The sequence below is a fragment of the Belonocnema kinseyi genome, chromosome 5 (assembly GCF_010883055.1).
Source record: "Belonocnema kinseyi isolate 2016_QV_RU_SX_M_011 chromosome 5, B_treatae_v1, whole genome shotgun sequence".
NCBI classification, from domain to species: domain Eukaryota; kingdom Metazoa; phylum Arthropoda; class Insecta; order Hymenoptera; family Cynipidae; genus Belonocnema; species Belonocnema kinseyi.
The window spans coordinates 34,836,553-34,856,450 of record NC_046661.1 but is presented as its reverse complement, the minus strand read 5'-3'; the positions used below and the strand labels follow the sequence as shown (position 1 = coordinate 34,856,450).

General features: G+C 36.3%; 1 protein-coding gene across 1 annotated transcript in view; it reads left to right on the top strand.

Annotated features, from left to right (window-relative positions):
- The first annotated feature begins 3,145 nt into the window (after window positions 1–3,145).
- The window catches only part of LOC117173603 (paired mesoderm homeobox protein 2A-like), a 336,189-nt gene continuing 319,436 nt past the window's right edge, over window positions 3,146–19,898 (top strand). The window contains exons 1-2 of the mRNA XM_033362242.1: window positions 3,146–3,161; window positions 3,528–3,721. Of these exons, the coding sequence (XP_033218133.1) occupies window positions 3,146–3,161; window positions 3,528–3,721 (210 nt within the window). The remainder of the gene's footprint in view (window positions 3,162–3,527; window positions 3,722–19,898) is intronic.

The window sequence follows — 19,898 nt, the reverse complement described above, 5'->3', positions numbered from 1 at the left end:
TAAGAAACAAAGATATAGAGGGCGCATGGACTAAGTTCCGGCATATCATTGTTAGATGTGCGATCGAAGATTGTGATACCGCCGTTGTTGGAAGAATGTCTAACGATGCATGGTGGAATGATGAAATTCAGGCTGCCCAAAAAGCAAAGAAAGAAACGTACAGGAGAACTTTGAACATCACAGGTCTTAGCCATGCGGAAAAAATAGACGTATAAATGATTAAAGATACAAAAAGAGAATACTCAAACGATTCATTAGGGAAATTAAAGATTATATTAGAGCAGAAGAAGAGAAGAAAGTACAAAACTACTTTGAAGGAATCAGAAAACTATTTTAAAAGAAAATCAAGGGAAATAAAAGTTAGGGATATAATTAAGAACTTGAAAAACGGTAAGGCTGCCGGGATAGACTTTATTAACGCTGAAATGCTTAAACACGGTGGCAAGTACATACCACATAGACTGTGCGAATTGGTAAATGTATGTTTCGAGATCGGCGACATCCCAGATGATGAGAAAAAAGCGATTATCATATCAATACACAAAAGAAAGGGGGATGAAAGCGGCTGCAATAATTACAGAGGGATTAGCTTATTAAGTACTTTAAGTAAAATATACTCAAAAATACTTATTCGTAGGGTAATGAAATTAACAGAAGAAAAGATTTGGAAAGTCCAAATTGGGCTTATGTTAAAAAGGTCGTGTACGGATAAAATATTTAGCCTAGGGAAAATCACAAAAAAAATTGAGAGTAGAAAAAACAGTTTACTGTGCATTTATTGACCTAGAAAAAGCTTTTGACAAGCTAGATAGAAGTAAACCTTGGGAAGTTCTGAAAGAGTATGGAGTCAATGGCTGGCTCCTAAAAGCTATAAACACAATATATACGGATGTCAAAGCGAGTCTAAGGGTAAATGAGAAATTAAGTCACTTTCGATATTATTCAAGGTGTTAGACAAGGTTGCGTTATGTCTTCATGGTTATTTATATTATTCATGGGCAAGTGTTTAAGAATGTCTCTTTTCGACGAAGAACGTGTGGAGCTTGAAACAGTAAGGGTACGTGGGTTAGCGTTCGTAGATGATAAAGTGGCTAAGGTAGAATCAATGGAATATTTGCAAAGAATTTTGAATAAACTGAATGCAAGGATGAAGAGCATAGACTTTAAAATTAACGCAAACAAAACAAAAACTATAGTATTCGAAGAAAAGAGTGAGAAAAGAATATGCAACATTGTATTCAATGATGAGAAAATTGAATAAGTTGATAAGTTCGTATACCATTGTAGCTTATTTACCTGAGACGAAAAGATAGATGAGGAGTTAGATAGACGCCTAAACGAAGGTGAGAAGGTTATTGGTAGAGCAGGGCCCCTTATCAGAAGTAAAAATATATCAAATAAAGCTAACACGGCAATACATAATTCTATATTTGTAATGACTGTACTATACGGTGTCGAGACATGGACATATGAAGAAAAAGATAAGATTAGAATTAACGCAATTCACAGAGATTCTTGCGCATAATATGCGGGAAAACTCTGATGGACAAAGTGAGTAACGAGATAATTCTCAAAGAATGTGGTGCAAAAGAGACGCTAGTAGACACATGTGAAAGAAATCGGTTAAGATGGTTCGGGCATTTTGAGAGAATGCCAAATGAAATAGTTAGAAGTGACATAGAAAGGCACAGAAGCACGAGAGCTTGCATGAAAAAATGAATGGACTTGAAGGAGCTAGAGGAGTATGCCAGGACAGAAGAGTACAGCGGCAAATAGTTAATAACAAGAGGGTCAGTAGAGTGAATGACGACTGAAACAAAACACCTTAGATACGAATGAACCCAAGTGGGGAACCTCACATGACGACTTTGTGAGGTTCTTCACTGGGGGTGATTGCTAAAGAGATTGATCGGCTACCTGGGTCGGAGCAGTGTTGCGGAAGGAACGTGTTATTTAAATAAATAACACAAGAATTCTGGATAAATCTAAACATTCTATATCCCTTCCTTACATTAATTCCTTCCCCACCGAGTGTGTCACGCGTACCCCGATTATGTGGAGATACCAACGAATCCATCAAGCACATTATTGATGGCTGCCGCGTAATGGCTCATAGAGAATATATGCACAGGCATAATGGTGTAGCGGGCATCATACATTAAGCACTTGCCCTAAGTCTAGGACTCTTAAAATAATGGATGCCTTTCTATAAACACATTCCAATGCCCGTTTTAGAAAACGAAGATTACATCTTATATTGGGATGTTACTATCCAAACGGATTATTACATTTGGGCCAATCGACCTGGCAATGTGATGCGGGAAAAAAAAGGTGGAATAGTCTACATCATCGACATTGCTTGTCCGCTTAACCGAAATTTGCAGTAAACCTATACAACCAAGATCCACAAATATACCGAGTTATGGCATGAAATAAAAACCATATGGGGGAACGTGAATCATGCACCCTTTCATCCCATTGTGATTTCAGCTACAGGCAATGTGCACGAAAGATGCACTGAACATCTTGAACACTTAGGAGTCAGTGGGGTATTGGCAGCAGCTCAGAAGGCGGTTTTATTAAACACCTGTCGCATTGTAAGAAACTTTTCTGACTATTAGGAAGTGAGCTACTAAAAACCCGTGGAGTGGTAAATAGTAGCTCTAAGAATGCATCCAGAGGTGACTGCTGTCACCCCCAACGCTCGTGGCCGCTCGTAATTGTATACCTACAACGTCATCGCAGGAGGTTTCAAGCATCATATTAAATTAGTTGAATTAACTTATAAAATTCTAATTTCATCAGTCACCTGACTCAGTCCAAGGCTATGAAGTATAAGCGGGTTCACCCGAGTAAATTTTAAATAGACAATGAAAAACCATTTTAACAAATTTCTACAATAATACAAAATGTAATTTTTTCTGAATGTTTACAATTTTATTTGAAGGTGGAACTTAAAAGTTTTCTCCTGCACAAAAGTAAAAAAAATGTTTTTATGATAGTTAAATCTATAGAAACATTTGTAAAACTATTTTTTTAAATTCTCGACTTTTGTACCACTGGCATAGTACAGCTCGGTCCTATACCCAACCTTCAGACAGTACTGAGCCGATGGTGAACTCCATAATACTTATTATACATAGGTATGGTAATCGAGATTGGTAAAATTATAAAACTGTAATTGGTCTTCGGACTTTAGGATTTATTCAATAAAAATGAAATGAAATAATATTGTATAATACTCCCAGGAGTATCATAAGCGCATTATCGTACTCTGCACATGCGCTTTAGCTATCACCCGTGTACGATTATTGTCACATCAGCCTTACCTCAAATTTTGGACCTAATAAACTAGTAAAAAACCTTTGTTACATAGTGCATCAGGTGCACTAAGGAACCAAACGTCTTTTGCTACCCGAGGGTGAGTTTGCCTCCTGGTTATAGATAATATACATTATTTGATTTAGTCAGTATTTTTCTTAACGTACCTCATAATTATAGTATTTTAGACAAAATTTTTTTTCCAGGTGGTCTGAGTTATAAGGCCTATTCTGGACATGATGGACTTGCGGAAAAGAGAAAACAGCGTCGGATACGAACAACTTTCTCGTCGGCCCAGCTGAAGGAGCTCGAGCGTGCCTTTCAAGAAACGCACTATCCCGACATTTACACTAGAGAAGAAATTGCAATGAAGATTGATTTAACGGAGGCCAGAGTACAGGTGAGTTGTCAATCACATAATACGAGGAGTGATCCAAAAAGTTCTGGAATGGCTCTTTAACCTTGCTGCAATTGGTAGTGGAGATTTATTATTAAAAAAAGTTCTAGATGTTTGGGCCGAGACTAAAGCCTAAAAAAAATTGCAGTGAAGCGAAGATCCGGTTCCTTGTGTTTCTATTCCAACATTAACTCTTACTAACTTTCCCGTGATACTTCCTACTTTCTGGTACTGTACACATTTTCACAGATATGAATATAATGTTGCATGGTGAAACTTCGAGAAGAATTGCAGAGTTCATACTATATTTATTGACAATATTCTGCAACTTTGAAGTTTAATTTTTTGGTGGTTGCCTTCCAAGTAGCAACAATGAAAGTCAGGCACTCACCGAAACTAATTTAATTGTGCGATCCCTCCCTCTTTCGTAGGGCCAGCTGCAGTCGCAACCTGATGGATTACATTGTCTTGTACACTTGACAGATTATCGTAAACTTCTCGCGCATGGAAGAGGACTCGGACGAATAGAAGATACGTGGAAGGTCTTTAGTAATGCATAGGTCAGGCATAGGTACAGCCAAGAAGGTGGTTCTGAAATTCAATCGCCGATTTTTTCCCTTTTTATGCTCCTCTCTTTATTTTTGAATTTACAGCAGGCCTTCAATTCCGGAAAGTTGTTCTTGAAGCCTAACTGAGATGAAACTTATAAAAGTATTAATTTGAGATTGATTCTCATGGAATTTTTGTTATTAGTTTCTTCTTGTCACTTCTTTGTATTCTCATTCCCTTTGCATCTATGAAACTCATGTAAAATTCCTTTATTAAATGTTTTGGATTGGTTGATTTAAAACATTTCTTGATAGAACTTATCATTTTCGTTTTATGCATATAAAATACCATGAACAAGTCGAATATTTTAATTTAAAACAATGACGACAGACAGGTACACAACAGTTTAAAAGAAGAATTGCAGCTTTTCTAAAAAACTACAATTTTTCTTTCAAACGTTTTTTAATAGAAGTTCTAATTTAATTTCATGTTTCGAAAATACTATGAAAAAAGGACATTTAATATTTAGAACCAAACTACGCGATCTACGAAAAAAAGCTCAAGGAAGAAGTTTCAGCTTTTAAAAAACCATACAAAATGTTTTTAAACATTTTATTAAATATGTATGCAAGACCATGAATTGGTTTCATCTCACCACCTAGACATTGGGGATATATAAGTTATAAATTGGCTTTATTACTAATAACACGGTTTGCCAGTTCCAGAAAAGTTGGGATTAAACAGTTTTTTTATGGTTTATGGAAATATGAAAAAGGTTATAAAAATTGACATTGTTCACTTTATTTGGCGACACAAAAGTGAAATAAAAAAAAACATTAGAAAATCGACTCTTATAATTTTCTTCTGAATATAGTTAAGAGGATTTAAAAAAAACTATTGAATCGATTAATAAATTTCCGCTCTAGGCCGGCAATCAAAGGCAATTAAATTTAAATTCAAATTTTAACGCTTCGCACAGTGGATATTATAAAAAGAGTCCGTGTTTGTGGATTTTTATATTAATTTTTCACATCAACTTACTCTTTTTGGTTAAAAAAATAGTGTCTGAGTATAATTGTTGTTTTAAAATACGTGTCATAAAGAGTAATGATGAAGAAACAGTTTTGGGGGAAAATATGAAAAAGCGTTTTATAAAAATTAAGTATTTACAGCATATGTTGGAATACAGAAAGAAAAATTATTTGTTAGTAGGTAAAATATGTTTTAAAGCTTCTAATATAATTAGTTGGTTGTATAAACGCTATAAATATTTAAAAATTAATTAAATCTTGTAACTTCACGTCTGTGGCACACCGGCACCTCATGTATTTCAGGAAGCAAAAAGGAATAACTGGAGTTTGTAACATAATTTACTTTGATTGATCAGAAAACATTTATCTACTGATGAAAATGTCTGTACTATTTTTTTGTTGTTATATCAAACACTCTAAAATTAATTAGTTGTATATTTTTCATTCTAAACTTTTATATTGTTAAAATAAACATCGTTTTAGTAATATAAATCTTCGTTGATAATGCGAGCTTCAAATTCAAAAATACACACGTCGAAATCAAATTTCAATCTAAATTTATGTATAGGACATTTAATTCAGAGCCGGTCCCCATAATCCTCTCTCTCCTCGTTATTATACAACATTTCAGTGACAAATGTCACACAAAATATCCGAGGTTGAAATGAAAAAATGAAATATGACTCGGGGCCCTAAGAAATTTCTTGCTTATTATATAACGACCGTTTTGACCGATACACTCAGCATGCGATATTCTCCATTAGTGAAGTGCGTTATATAATAGTGTTAAGCTGAGTAATAGAATTAAATTTGTGGGCGTCAAATAACTGAAGAATGCGTTTCTTGCCTGTTTACTGTTATATAACCTTGTAATGTGGACAATAGAACACAAATCTGGTGTCTGCTTCGCAATACAACTTCTTTTCCGTGATGACATTCTCAAGAATTTACGCCTCTACTTTCTCAAAAGTGGTTGGTTTTTTGTAATCATACTTTTTTCTCCAACCCTTATAAAAAAAGTCGTTTTAAAACAAAAGCATCGCCCTCTTGCCTCTTTTGTTTTGAACCATGTGAATATATTTTTTATAGATTCTTTTGTAGTTTATTGCAAAGGTATACTTTTTCCGGCAAAAATATTTGCTTTTGTACAAATGAAAAACCTCTTAACCATTATATCGTAATTTACAAAAGTATAACGGGATATTTTTACCCAAAAACCCCTTCTTCACGCCCGTTATACGTTAATTTTATAAAAAGAATGCATTTTTTCTTCACTTTGCGGAAATCCGTCTCTGAATTAAAAATTGTCTAGAATTTTCTAAAATCTTCTACAATTCCTTCTCTATAATTGTCTTTCTACAGTATGAATGAGCCGCGATGATTTTAAATCAGTTACAGAAACCTGTCCTAAGAGGCGAAGTTGCAGGCAGGACGGGAAGTAAAATAATGGTGTGGGGGATGATATCTAGAATGTAATTATGGTCTTATATCTAGCAGTCGGAAATGTTCCAAAAGGAGATTCTCCGACAGGTATATACATCATTAAGCTCGAGAAGTGAATTTCATTTAGATTATTACGGATTAAAATCGTCGACGTCGAATACAGATATAGAAATAGGAGGGTTCACTGCGAATGGAGGAGGCTTATGGGAGAAAATAGCAGTAAAATTGAGAATAAGCTAGAGGGACGAGGTGAATAATTATCAGAAGGAAGGGAAAATTCTGGAATGATGAAAAAGCGGACAATTTCATTCTGATATTTATTACCGGTGTAAAAATCCACTGCTGATTTTTATTACTTCCACTGATTCATCGGGTTCACTTATCTTGTTGCCTCTCAAAATTCCATACACGACCGGAAAATACAATTAGCAAAAATATGAACTCCAGAGATGAAAATTTGCTATCTCATGTAATACAGCAACATTTACTCTGGTATTGATTATGAGTATGTTCTAATTTGACATATTTGCTCTTGCGTTTTCTCTTTTCATTGCGACAGCACGGACTTGTATTTTAAACTACATCAAGTTTTCGATTAAAATTTTGTTTAAGGTTAATAAGATGTCAAAGGCAATATTGTTGAAGCCAACTTTTGAAAAAGGTTTATGATTAAAGAAAATACATATTCGATACGCGTTACGCTCGAAAGTTTGAGCGTGCCTGTCGGATCTAGCCCTCGATAATTAATATATACAGCAGCTTACTTGTAAAAATTACTGAACGGTAGGAGCGTCTACTTTTAAAGAGATTATTGTGTTAGTTAAAATTAAAAAGCAAATGAAGTTGATTAATCTCATTATTCAAGGGCGACATTTGAGTTTAAAAAAAAAAAAATTTCTCTTGTAGAGTTTTTTTCATAGCTCACGTTGTTTTTCTGACAATTTAATTTTCGCTTTTATAATAGAATTATCTATATTAAGAAGAAAAACCATGAGTTCTACTAAAAAAAAGTTGAAAGTCATCTTGGTAAGTCTTCTCGAAAGCAACAATTTCGTGCAAAAACCTAAATATCGGCTAAGTAAAGCAGTAAGCAGTATTCTCTACTTCTGGTGTGACCTTGGGCGGATATACTGGCAAAGACCATTTATAGCGTGTAACGTTTTTCCAGATTATTACCCTAGTTAGGGTAAACTTGTCAGAATCTGTTCAGTTCTTCTAAGTCTTGCCTTTATTTTTAAAATGAAAATAATAAAAAGCAAAGCTCCTTTCTTGAAGGATGTTTTCTTTTATTTTGTAGACAAACGTTTATTTTTCGGCTTACTGACCTTCAAAAATTGACTTGCTTACACTTCCATTTTTTTACAGAATTTTCTTGCAACTTCCTCTTAAAAAACTAATATTCATCCAAATTTTACGCTTCTCGCTTTGTCTCTCATTACCACCTTCTCCCACCGCGACTGATACCCACTATTTACCATATTCACAATTTTCTTACACCTACTTTCTCTCCTATTTACAATCTTTCCTACTCCCTTGATCTTTCTACTTCCTTCTCTTCTTCTCCATCTTACCCAAAATCCCATTCATCCATGCTACTGCCCTTTTGTCCCCACTTTCATGCAACAATACCTTCATGCTTATCCCACTTCTTTCCACCTCTTCACACTCCTCTAAACGTTGCTCCACTTTTGCATCCCCATTTCCGCACAATTTACATATCCTTTTGTCTCTAGAAAGCCAGAACCTATTATACTCCCCCATGCATCCGCATCTCATGTTCGTTATAAGTTCCTGACTTCTTTTCTTTCCTTTCTTACGCAAATGTTGCGATCGCTTATTCTCTCCTGACCTTCTGCCTTCTCTCTCTCCATGCCATTTTTCTTAACCATCTCATATACCTTCCTTCTTTTCTCGTGCAGCCTTCTCACTGAATCCATCTGCAATCCATTTGTTCTAAAATACCTTTCCCTTTCCACCTCCATCCTTCCAGCCATAGTCTGTTATGCTTCTCCCACCAACAATCCCTAACCAAACCCAGTGTCCACTTTACATACCTTTCCTGTATCCCTTCTACCTTCACATAATTTGATTATCCTTCCGATATAATCTGCGAAAACCTCTTTCCCAGCCCCCATACCTGCCATATTACCACATTTGCCCTTCTAACTTTTGACTTTACATATTCATCCACTTTCCCATTCCTGCAAAATAGGAAGCCCAGGTAAAAAAAGTCCTTCACCTCCTGTGCCACCTTTCCGCATATGTGAGTGACATAATCGCAAAAAGCGTTAGGCTAAGCGGACACCCTTGCCTTAACCCCCTATCCGTCCAGAAACCCTTCGAGATTCCTTCCCCTCCTCTCAATAAGACTTCTCTCCAATCCCCTATTTTCCATCACCTCTCACAACCCACCCTATGCACCAAAGGGAACGCGCCTTTTAGATCTAAAAAAAAACGCGTATGCTTTCGCACCATTTTCAGCTAATTATCTATCCACTACGTGCTGCAACACGTATACATTGTCAATAATTGTCCTTCTCTACCTAAAGCCCGCTTGCGTCTACGGCAGTATTCGTTTCGCCTTGATATCCGTCCGGAGCCTATTAGTCAATATCATCGCTTATACTTTGTACGCCGTATTCATTAGCTCAATCCCTATATAATTGTCCTGCCTGTCCCTATTCTCTTTTTATACAGTGGTACAATAAACCCCTCCCTTTTCCTTTTTGGATTTCTTCCCCCCCTCCATACTATCTTCATTATCCCCTTCGGACTCTCCCTTACGTCTTGTACGCGAAACAGCCACGCTTCGTTCTCTATCCCGTCCAGCCCTGCTGCTTCAGACGTTTTCAACTTTCTTATCCGTTTCTCTATTTTCTCGTTACTTAGCTCCTCTCCATGTTCCTCCTTAGTTCTTCTAAGCATCTCATTTCTCTCGTTTATCTTATCCCTTAAATGAATCTTTAAAAAATTCCCTCTCTTCCTCGCTCCCTATTTTCTTACTTATCCCCACACTACGTTTCCTAAACCACTTAATTATCTTCCACACGGCCCCTTCTGTCCTAACACTACTTAACTTCTTTTCTAGATTTTCTTTTTCTGCTTTTTCTTCTTAGATATAAGGCTAAACCCCTTTCTTATTTCTATGTGCTCCTCCTTTTTCGCAGTTCCTTACTTCCATTTACTGTACTTTCTTTTCACCTTCCTTTTAATTTTTTTGTATTCCCTATCACACCACAGCTTCACCATTTCTTTCTTCTTATTTCTAAATACCTTTTTTTTGCACACACCCATTCACTTTCTCTTTTAGATAGACCCATATCTTTTCCACTGACTTCCCCTCAAAGTTTACCTTTCCCAACTGCTCCTGATACTACCCTATCGTCTCCATCGTCCATGTCACCCTCTCCACTAACGACCCTTCTTCCCCAATATCTCTTTCGCTATCTCTTCTCCCTCTTCGTTCTCTGTTACCATACCATTTGCCACCGCGCAGCCTCTATCCTCCATCCAGTCACTCAGAATCTCCGCCTCTTTATTTATTATCTTATCCTTCGATTTCTTTTCGAGGCTCTCGCCCCCTTCCCTCTAATTTTCGCATTAAAGCCCCCCTCCCCCAGTGTCGCCACATCATCCTTTCTCTCTTCTAGTAAGTCTTCCATCCTTTCCTCAATCCTATCCATCCCATCCTTATTGTACACAGTTACAAACTTACATGTTACTCCTCCTATATTTCCTGCCCTCATTTGAACGCCCTTCCTCTCTACCTCTCCATGAACTTTTTTCTTGTAATGCACCCCTATTCCCTGTTATAATTCTCCCACTAGCCCTTGCTCTACTCTTTACTCTGACCGCCTCCTGGAGCTTACATCTATACTCCCTGAGTAATTTAAGCTCTACTCTATCCATTATTTTCTCTCTACCAATATCTCAACCAGTTTAACTACATCAAATTTCTGAATATATCTCCGGAAATCCTCATCTTTCTTCTTTACCCTTAGTATGCTCTTATCCTTTCCCTATCTGCCCTCTTCTCTTTTTCATTCCTACGCTCTCCTACTTTCTCTTCTATCAATTCTCCATCCTCTCCCACATAACTTTCTTCTCGTCCTCCCCTTTGTCACCGACTTCTATCTTCGACCTGCCCTGCACCTTCTCAAGCCTTTTTTTTTGCAATATTAGAAAAAGCGGCATCCTCTACTAATTTATAAATTTTTAATACTTAACCTACAATCATTCAAATAAATTTTCGTTTATTAACTACTGACGCTAAGATCGAATGAGAGTTATACAGGCGCACAAACGAGGATAGGAAGGTTATCGGCAGTGTCGAAGCTATTGCAGGAGTAAAGATATTACAAATAAAACTCAAATGGCAATATATAATTCTGTAGTGAAACCACTTTAATGTAAGTTAGCAAGACCTGGACGTACGAGTTAAAGGATCAAAGTAAAATTAACGAGATTAGCATGAAATTCCTGCGCTTGCATGAGGAAATGCACACGGGAAAAATTCTTATTTGAAGCAAAGAAAACTTATTTGAAACAAAGAAAATTTCTTTGATTCAAAGAAATGAAAACATCCAAAGTCAGTCCAAATAACAATCCTATGATATACACTTTTCTAAAGATATTTTAACACTAGAAATTCCAAAAAAATCGCATAACCAGAGGGCTGGGGAGTCACAGAAACATAGGAAAAGTCATAAAACGGTAGCGCCACAAAAAAACTCTCAAGAAGGCAGCAGCGTTTTGAATGTCAAAGGGGTCCAAATTGGACCCAACGGCCCTTTTAGTGTTAAAAACGTAATTGTAACACGAAATATTTTCAGAACATTATTTGCCCTGGCTTAGGACGGTTTTAGGAACGTTCAAATAACGTCTTCTGACTTGTACGTCTAAGGAACGCAAATCGAAGGCCAAAACCGACGATGGATGAAAAGAACAAAAGACGCTTGCATCAACTGAACAAGAAGATTGGATGGACAAGACAGAATGCGTCCTGTGTCTAGTGTGTGATTAAATATATAACATCTGGTAGACCGTTCACGGAACGAGTTAGAAAGTTTGCCCAAGAACTGAGGATCCTTAATCACACACTGAAAAAGTCAAGGCTGCTGATAATCCATCAGCATATTGTTGACAAAATAGGGTGTTATCTGACGCAAGGGGGAGAATAAAGAAGATAAGTAGATGGATAAGGGAGAATCAACAGCTTTTTGCTGACCCATCTTGCCTTTTCAGCGTCCACCCTCTTGCTGTCAAAAATCCACCCAAGCCTAACGAGGTAGAGACTTTTTGAAGAGAGGTATAAAAGATCCTGAAATCACTGGAGTTGAGAGAAGATACTGGTAATATCAACCGATCAACCGCGGAAAGAAATTCACTTCTACACATTAACATCTGGTGCGCATTCTCGCTCAATATTTAAAGTCGGAGGCATATTTCGTAGTGACTGGTATTATGAAGCACTATACTGCTACTGAAAAAAGGCAACTTTTTTAACCCAGAGAATTACAGCTGCAGCGACTGCATGCAAAATATTCGGTTAAAATAATTGTGCTTGTGATGAGTGCTCTCGGAGGTGTGAAACTATTACTGGTTTGTAACATTAAAGCCATATCCGTGGGCCAAAAATATAGCAAGACACTTGTGAGATGGATGCAGAAAGCTGTCATCCTTGGGTCGCTTCGTGTCGTCAAGACACCCGAGGGTTTCGCCGGCCTGTGGCTGTGATTTTGACGTTGTCATTGTCGTTGTGTCGTTGTGATCACCCATCTCACGGTCGTGAGAAGTTGCCATGGTTGTGGTTTACCGCGGTTCTGCTCGAAGCCGGTGTCATTTTTTAGATGATGGTTTCTTCCAGTGGGACCCTGCGGTGGTGCTCTTCTGCATTCTTCCGTGAGACATCTCATAGCTGTTTCTTGCGGTCAATGAAAAGTCCTCTTTTTTTATGGCGGGCATGATTGCAAGTGATTGGAACGTCTGAAACCAAAAAATAGTAAAAACACTGTTTTGAGAAAAATGCGTTTAAGTTTTGTGAAGCAATTTTTCGTGAAAAACACCTTCTCACCTTTAATCAGCAATGCCAGGTCTATACAAAATCCGTTCTGACTTTTCAAGTAGGTACTTAGCTAAGCGGGGGGGGGGGATTATGGCGAGGGTATTATGAATAGCCGACAAAAAAACCGTGTATCTGCGCGTCGAGCCCATGCGGTACGCACTCTCGGCTCTGTCTAACGCATATACAGTACCCTTAATTTTGAACCCTGCCCCCTCTACAAGACTGCCACAACTTTATGATTTTTTTCGATAAATAAATATTCAAATTTCGATCGTTGAGAATAAAATTTAAAGACAAATTAGAAACAAAAAAATTTAATTTAACGTGTTAAATAATTTTTTGTACTTTATTTTGTAATAACTGTATAAACAATCCCTGGCTGAAGTACAGAAATAAATGTAACATACATATATATATATATATATAAAATATAGAAAAGTTTGCATATTGGGCAAAATGGAGTGCGAAGTACGAGGTACGTGATGAGAATGTGTTCCTTCAAGCCGAAGGAGCTTTTATAAAAGAGAATTTAGAATTACCAAATTACAGTTGTCGATGCTTCGACCTTGAATTTGAAAAGGTCAGTGCACACATGTGGAGGAAGTACAAAGATCGGACATGCAGCATAAGGTAAATACATTTTTGAGCGCGATAAGCATGTGCCGACGCGACGCAGCGGACGAATTGTTTTTCCTGTAAGATTTCAACAAATTGTTAATTTTTTTCCACGTTTTTTGTTATTTTCAGAGAATGAAATAGATTTTATTTCGCGATTTGCATACATAACCTCGCTCTAGGGGCGCACACTTCTTCATTTTCACTCAAAATTATGGATTGTTTAATATTATTTTCAGTAAAATCTACATTTTTCAGTTCATCTCACTCGAACCCACACCCCACCCATCCAACCTCTTGGGTATCCCCTCCCCCAGTTGGGGCATCAACCGCTACTTTTCATATATGGTTTGTGCGCCCCTGCCTCTCTCTGCCCACTCGCATTATAATTCTTTATGTCCATAAACCGTCATATTACAATTTATTGCATATGCAAAGATAAAGGAGTTAAAGCAATACAGATTGCCAAACAGTTTTGCCAACATGAAAATTGCCACACACAGAAAGCACATTTTCAAGTATTTTTCCGCGAAGATTCAAGCCTTCATTCAAATAAATAATTTATAGTAATAACGTTAAAAACTACGAAAAGAGCTAGAATTATAACCAATTAAAATTAAATTATTTATAGTGAAGTATAGCAAAATATAGTAATATTGTAGAATTTCAAAAATAAGGAAATATATCCTTAGATCCGAACTCTTGAAATGTAAGCTAGTTACTTGGATTCGTACATTTTAAAATAATAAATTAATCTGCGAACTTCCGCAAGGTACGTATAGGCGTCATCGAAAGTTCATATATTTAAAAAATCAATATGTTAGCGGGCGCCCATAACAAATGCATTTAGGTGCCCTGTAAATTTTAACTAAATAAATATATTTTAGATTGCATCGTAAAACATATTGAAATGCTTCAATGTAATTCATGACAAGAATATTCTTTTCACTTTGACTTTCTAAATATGAATAATTTAATATTTATTTAAAAAATATTTTCTCAAATAGGATCCAACACATGCATTAGGGAATTACTTTAGGATTACTTATATTTACTTAAATTTATATATTATATTACTTACATATTACTTACAGGAGTATAAGTGTAAAACATGGATATTATTGGATATTTTTTCACTCTTTCCATTGCAATCTAAAATTTATTTATTTTTTTAAACAATATTGTCTTTTCGGGGCACCAACCAAGGGGGACGCAGTCGGAAAACTCCGTCTACGCCCCTGTGCCAGTCCGCCTCTCGTCAGGCATCGAGTGCGCAAGAGAAACAATAGTCGCGAATATGAAAATCCAGTATATGCGGCACTTCTTATTCTCGGCAATTGAGTCTATTTCCCTAGGAGCGTTTAGCGGAGCAGTACTAAGGCTAATGCCGTGAGAGAGACTCTGAGTGCCGCATTGTGCCTTCGGATGTAGGTCGTTCTAGCATGAGTGAGACTACTAGGTAATATGTATCTTAAATGATTAGGGTGTGCATGACACGCTCTGCACCTATGATCGGGAATGTCTTGGCTCAAAATGTGGTGACAGTATGCTGAAGTGGAAATGGAACCATTCTGAGATGCCAAAATGAAACCCTCCGTGACCGACTTTGTTCCTGATGACTGAAGGAAAGCAAGCGTTAACTCGTACGACATCGATTGAACCACCACATTTCTGTGAAAGATGCCTCTTCTGTTGCTTTGTACAAAAACGCTCGTTTGTCCCCTTCCTCGTGCTTACAGACCATTTTAGGAAAAAGGTCTCGTTCATTTGCGTCGATATGTGCGATACCCTGAATAATGCAGTTATAAAGACATTCAAGATTCAGTATTCGGTAACTACCTTGACGGCGTGTTACGTAGAACCGCTGAACAGAGTCGTTGAGCTTCAAGTGAATAGAGTACTACCGAGACGGCAAGCATGTTCGTTGCAGATGCCATATTGTGGATGAGGCTTTGTGGCACGCTCAATAATTTATAGGTCTCTCCAGTGCCAAATTGTCTTATAGAGAGTATAGAGAGTATAGAGAGTATTTCCGTATTTCGTATAGAGAGTATTTGCGGACGAGCTCAGGGTCTTTGGGGATTCTATTAAGTTTTGCTCGCATCGAATAAATCTTGGCGCATTTTTCTAACCAAACTGCATTCCAATATTCTGAGAGTATTCCTAGACAATTCCTAAAGCTAGGATGTAGTTGCTTTTTATTTTTAGCATAGATCTTAATATCATCCATGTAAAATACATGAGTGACCTAATGCTTTCGATTTCCAGGTTTGTCGCAAAAGTACCTTTCGGAATGGCGAAGTGCAAAATATAGTGGCAATAATGTGAGGCAAAAGAAGAGGGGGATCATGGTGTTGCCCTTAACGATACCTTCCTGAAAGACCTTGTTGTTAAATGTCACATGATGTTTTCCAGATGACATAAAAAGTCTTGTTTTCTAAAGCGACATCATTCTTTCTATGCACCTCTTGATGAGCGGATGAACTTTTTAATCTTTCCAAAAGACATGCGAGTTCGAATCGAAAGCTTTCCAGTAATCAATCTAGGCTGCCGATAGTTCGTTATGCCTCTTAATACTTTTTCACTTCTTTGGTGGTGATGGGTGGGCATTCTTTCTCAGATATCATGAGGACAGTGCACATCTCTAGGCTTTTCATGATGTGTGATCCTATGTAGTCTGTCACACACTAAATGCGGGCTGCGTACTGTCTTATCCAGCCTATCTTTGTGATGAGTTCATGCATTAATCTTTTGGTTTTATGATCAGCCGTCCTTTTTGTTTTACTGATTGCATCTGGCAAATATCTTGCTGTATTGTACACGCCACAACTGACAGTTCAGAGGTTGGATTCTACAGAAAAATCTTCACGAAGCTAGTCATTCAGTTCAGCCGGATCTTTGGGCTTCAGAGTAACTTGAATGTTGATGTTCTAGCCTTAAAAAACTGACTTTCTCTACTTTCTTGTTTTGCCTCGCATTGACAACCTCTGCCTTCGCGGCTAATACCTAATTCTTATCTACGATTTACAATATTTACAATTTTCTTACACCTACTTGCTCTCCTATTTACAATGTTTCCTTCTTCATTTCTCTTCCTCATTCCTTCTCTTCTTCTCCATCTCATTCAACATCCCCTTGACCCATTCTACTACCCTTTTGTCCTTCCTTTCATGCATCAATAACTCCATGCTTATTCCACTCCTTTGCACCTACTCACGCTCCTCCAACCATTGCTCGACTGTTGCACCCCCTTTCCCGCACAATTCACACATCCTTTTCTCTTTAAAAAGCCAGAAGCCATTATAATTCTCCATGCATCCGCATCTCATCCTTGCTATAAGTTTCTGACTTCCTTTCTCTTCTTTCTTACACAAATATTGCGCTCTATCCCTTGGAATAATCCACGCATAGTTCCTGTTAAACCTTGACTCTCTTATTCTCTCCTCCCCTGCGGCCTTTTCTCTCTTCATGGCGTTGTTATCAATCAACTCATATACTTTCTTTCTTCGTGCTTTAGTCTGTTCACGCTTGAGTGACCACCGGACACCCCGACAAGCTCATGTTAAACCTACCTGCGGCGCGGCGCAAATAATCGAAACGACTATAACGGGGCGCTAATCTAAGAATTTCACTGTACTTTTTTTGGTAGAAATGAAAGCCTATAATAAATTATGTCATAGAAATAGTTTTTTAAAATGAAAATACCCTATTTTCCATCTTCACGTGTTATGCATTTGAAATAACAACAAAGTAATAACGAAAAATAACAAGTCACCAGGGCCGTACGATGTAGCTCAGCTTTGGAGATCTGCCAGGCGTTATAAAACAACATATTTGTGAAGGCAGGCACCTAAAATCAGGTTTAGAAATCTTTCTTCTAGTTTATTTGAATTTTTTGTGCGGCTAGTACATGAAGCTTACAAAGCTGACAGGCACTTACTCCGAAACCGTTGAAGAGGCAGGTACTGTTCAATGAATTTCTAGTACTTGAAACTAAATTATAAATTTTTTCATGCGGATTACGATGATACCAGTTATGCACTTTTTTACCTTTTTTTGATTGACAGGTGATATTTCTCAACCAATTTTGAACCGCAGGCACTCGAATTCATATATGGAGTAATTTTTTTGGCATCTGTGTGGAACAAATCCAACTGATCTGAGTAGGCAGGCACGCGAATTCATATTGTACATCAAGAGGGCTATTTTCTGTACTTTTTTCAGTCGGGATGAAATCAGCCCAATGTAAGCATCGCTGGCTTTTGGACTATTAACGAAGTGTCTACACGTACCGAACACATTCAGCTATACGCGCGAGTCGAAATATAGGCCCTACTTTGACACTCTTCACGCTAATAATTGTAGGGTCTAAGGTTTTAAACTAGAGGATATTCCCATACGATTTTTGCCCCTACTTTAGCGCTCTTATGGGCACCAATTTTCAAACCTTACATTTGGGGCGTCAAAATAGAGGCTTAGTTTTTGTTTCTAATTTAACGCTCCACGCTCTACCTTCCGGTACAAAATACAATTACTTGAAGAAAAATTAACAAGAGTAGAGCAAGAAAAAGACATAGTGACATTTGCGTAATGTTTCAAGTTATTTTGCGCAAGGAAAAAAAATATCCAAGTTCTTACAGGTTATAACTTAATAAGCGTCAAAGATTTTGTGCACAGTCTCGCCCCACCTTCCCCTAACCTATAGCTGTGCAAGGCCGTCAGCAAATTTTGGTGACCCATTCTGTAAAAAATATTGCTACGCTTATAATAATATATGTATTACGATTTTAGATTTGAGAAATGTTACAAATTATTATTGTATGTTTCATGTGCTTAAACAAGATTTAAACTAAATCCAAAAATATTTCAAGATATTTTAAAAGATTAAAAAAAATTCAATATATAGTTTCAGAAATTCAATTGATTTTAAAGGATTTCTACAAATTTCTGAAGATTCCAAAAGATTTAACAGACTTTAAAGAATTCAAGAACATTATTTATGTTTTAACATTACTTTAAAATCTTAAAACTCATTTAAATTCCACCGAAATTCCTTTAAAATTCTTCAAAATTGCCTCAAATCCCTTAAATTCATTAAAGAGATCTTAAACTCTTTTAAATAATTCGAAATCGTTTGAAATTCGAATATAAACTGGAAAATGTTCGAAATAAAATAACTCCCGTTAAATCCCTTGAAACTCCTGAAAATTTGTTTAAATACATAGAAATGGTTTTAAATTACATGAAGATCCTTAAACTCTTTTGAATTTTTTAAAATTTATTTAAAATGCTTTGTAATATTTTCAATTTCTTACAGACTATAAATTTAAATCTTTTTAAATTAAAAATTCAAAAAATATTCGTTTTTATGTGATTTGAATTTAACACAAATAATTAACATTTTAAAGGCTTTGATTATAAAAAAGTTTTAATATCACAATTTTTGGTGAATATAAATTTTGTCAGTTTAAAATGAAGTACGAATTCTTTAAGTTTCAAGGTTCTAGAGTAAATTTTTTTTATCATTTTCAATGTTTTCCATTTAAAATGATTATTCAGTTTGAAAGTTTGTTGAGTATAATGCAATTCATTCATTCATTGTATAACAATTTGCCTAACTAGCTAAAATTTCAAATTATAATTACGTGCTGTAATAACAATTTTAAATTCTAGAATTTCAGAAACTTCAACTTTGATAGAATCAATTTAGTTTTCAATAATAAATTGTCAAATCTTGATCGCCTTAAATTTTTAATTGTTGAAATTCAAAAGTTTGTTATTTTTAATTATTTAATTTTGAACGCTTTTAAGTATAAATAATTTCCAATTACCTAATCCTAAAATATTCAATTTTTAAAGTTTTGACATTGCCCTATTTTATAAATTTTTAATCTGAAATCATTCAATTTCGTGATTCTCAATTCTAAAGAAAATTGTATGAAAGAAAAATCTATTTCTTCAGAATCTATGTGGTAACTAATTTGGAGTTACTTTTTGTGGTCCGGAAAAAACTCAATGCAAAAGATTTGTATTTTTCTACTTTTTTCTTTTGATGTTTCTTCTCGTGTGTTTGATACATTTGGGGGGGGGGGGTTGGATCTGGGTTCTTTATAACTATCTTTAAAATCTTAGTGCTGGTTTGCATTTTTCCTTTTGCTTGCAGCCACCAGATTAGGGCAAACTTCTTTCCTCTTAAAGCCATTCCGATGTTATCACTGTAATATTGATTATTTATTTTAAACGAATTAAACTGTTGCTTTCACAAACTATGCTGATGGAATTTTCGAGAAAACAACAAAGTAGGGGCTGAAGCTTATAAAGAAGCAAAGTAGAATGAAAATATCTTTAGGAGTGGCTCAATAGGAGCTAGTAGAATCAACAGCCATAAAGTAGGGAGAATACTTTCGCTAGGAGCATCAAAGTAGGGTCCATATTTCGACTCAGGCGTACCTAAATTTCAGAAAAAATAGCCCCTTTT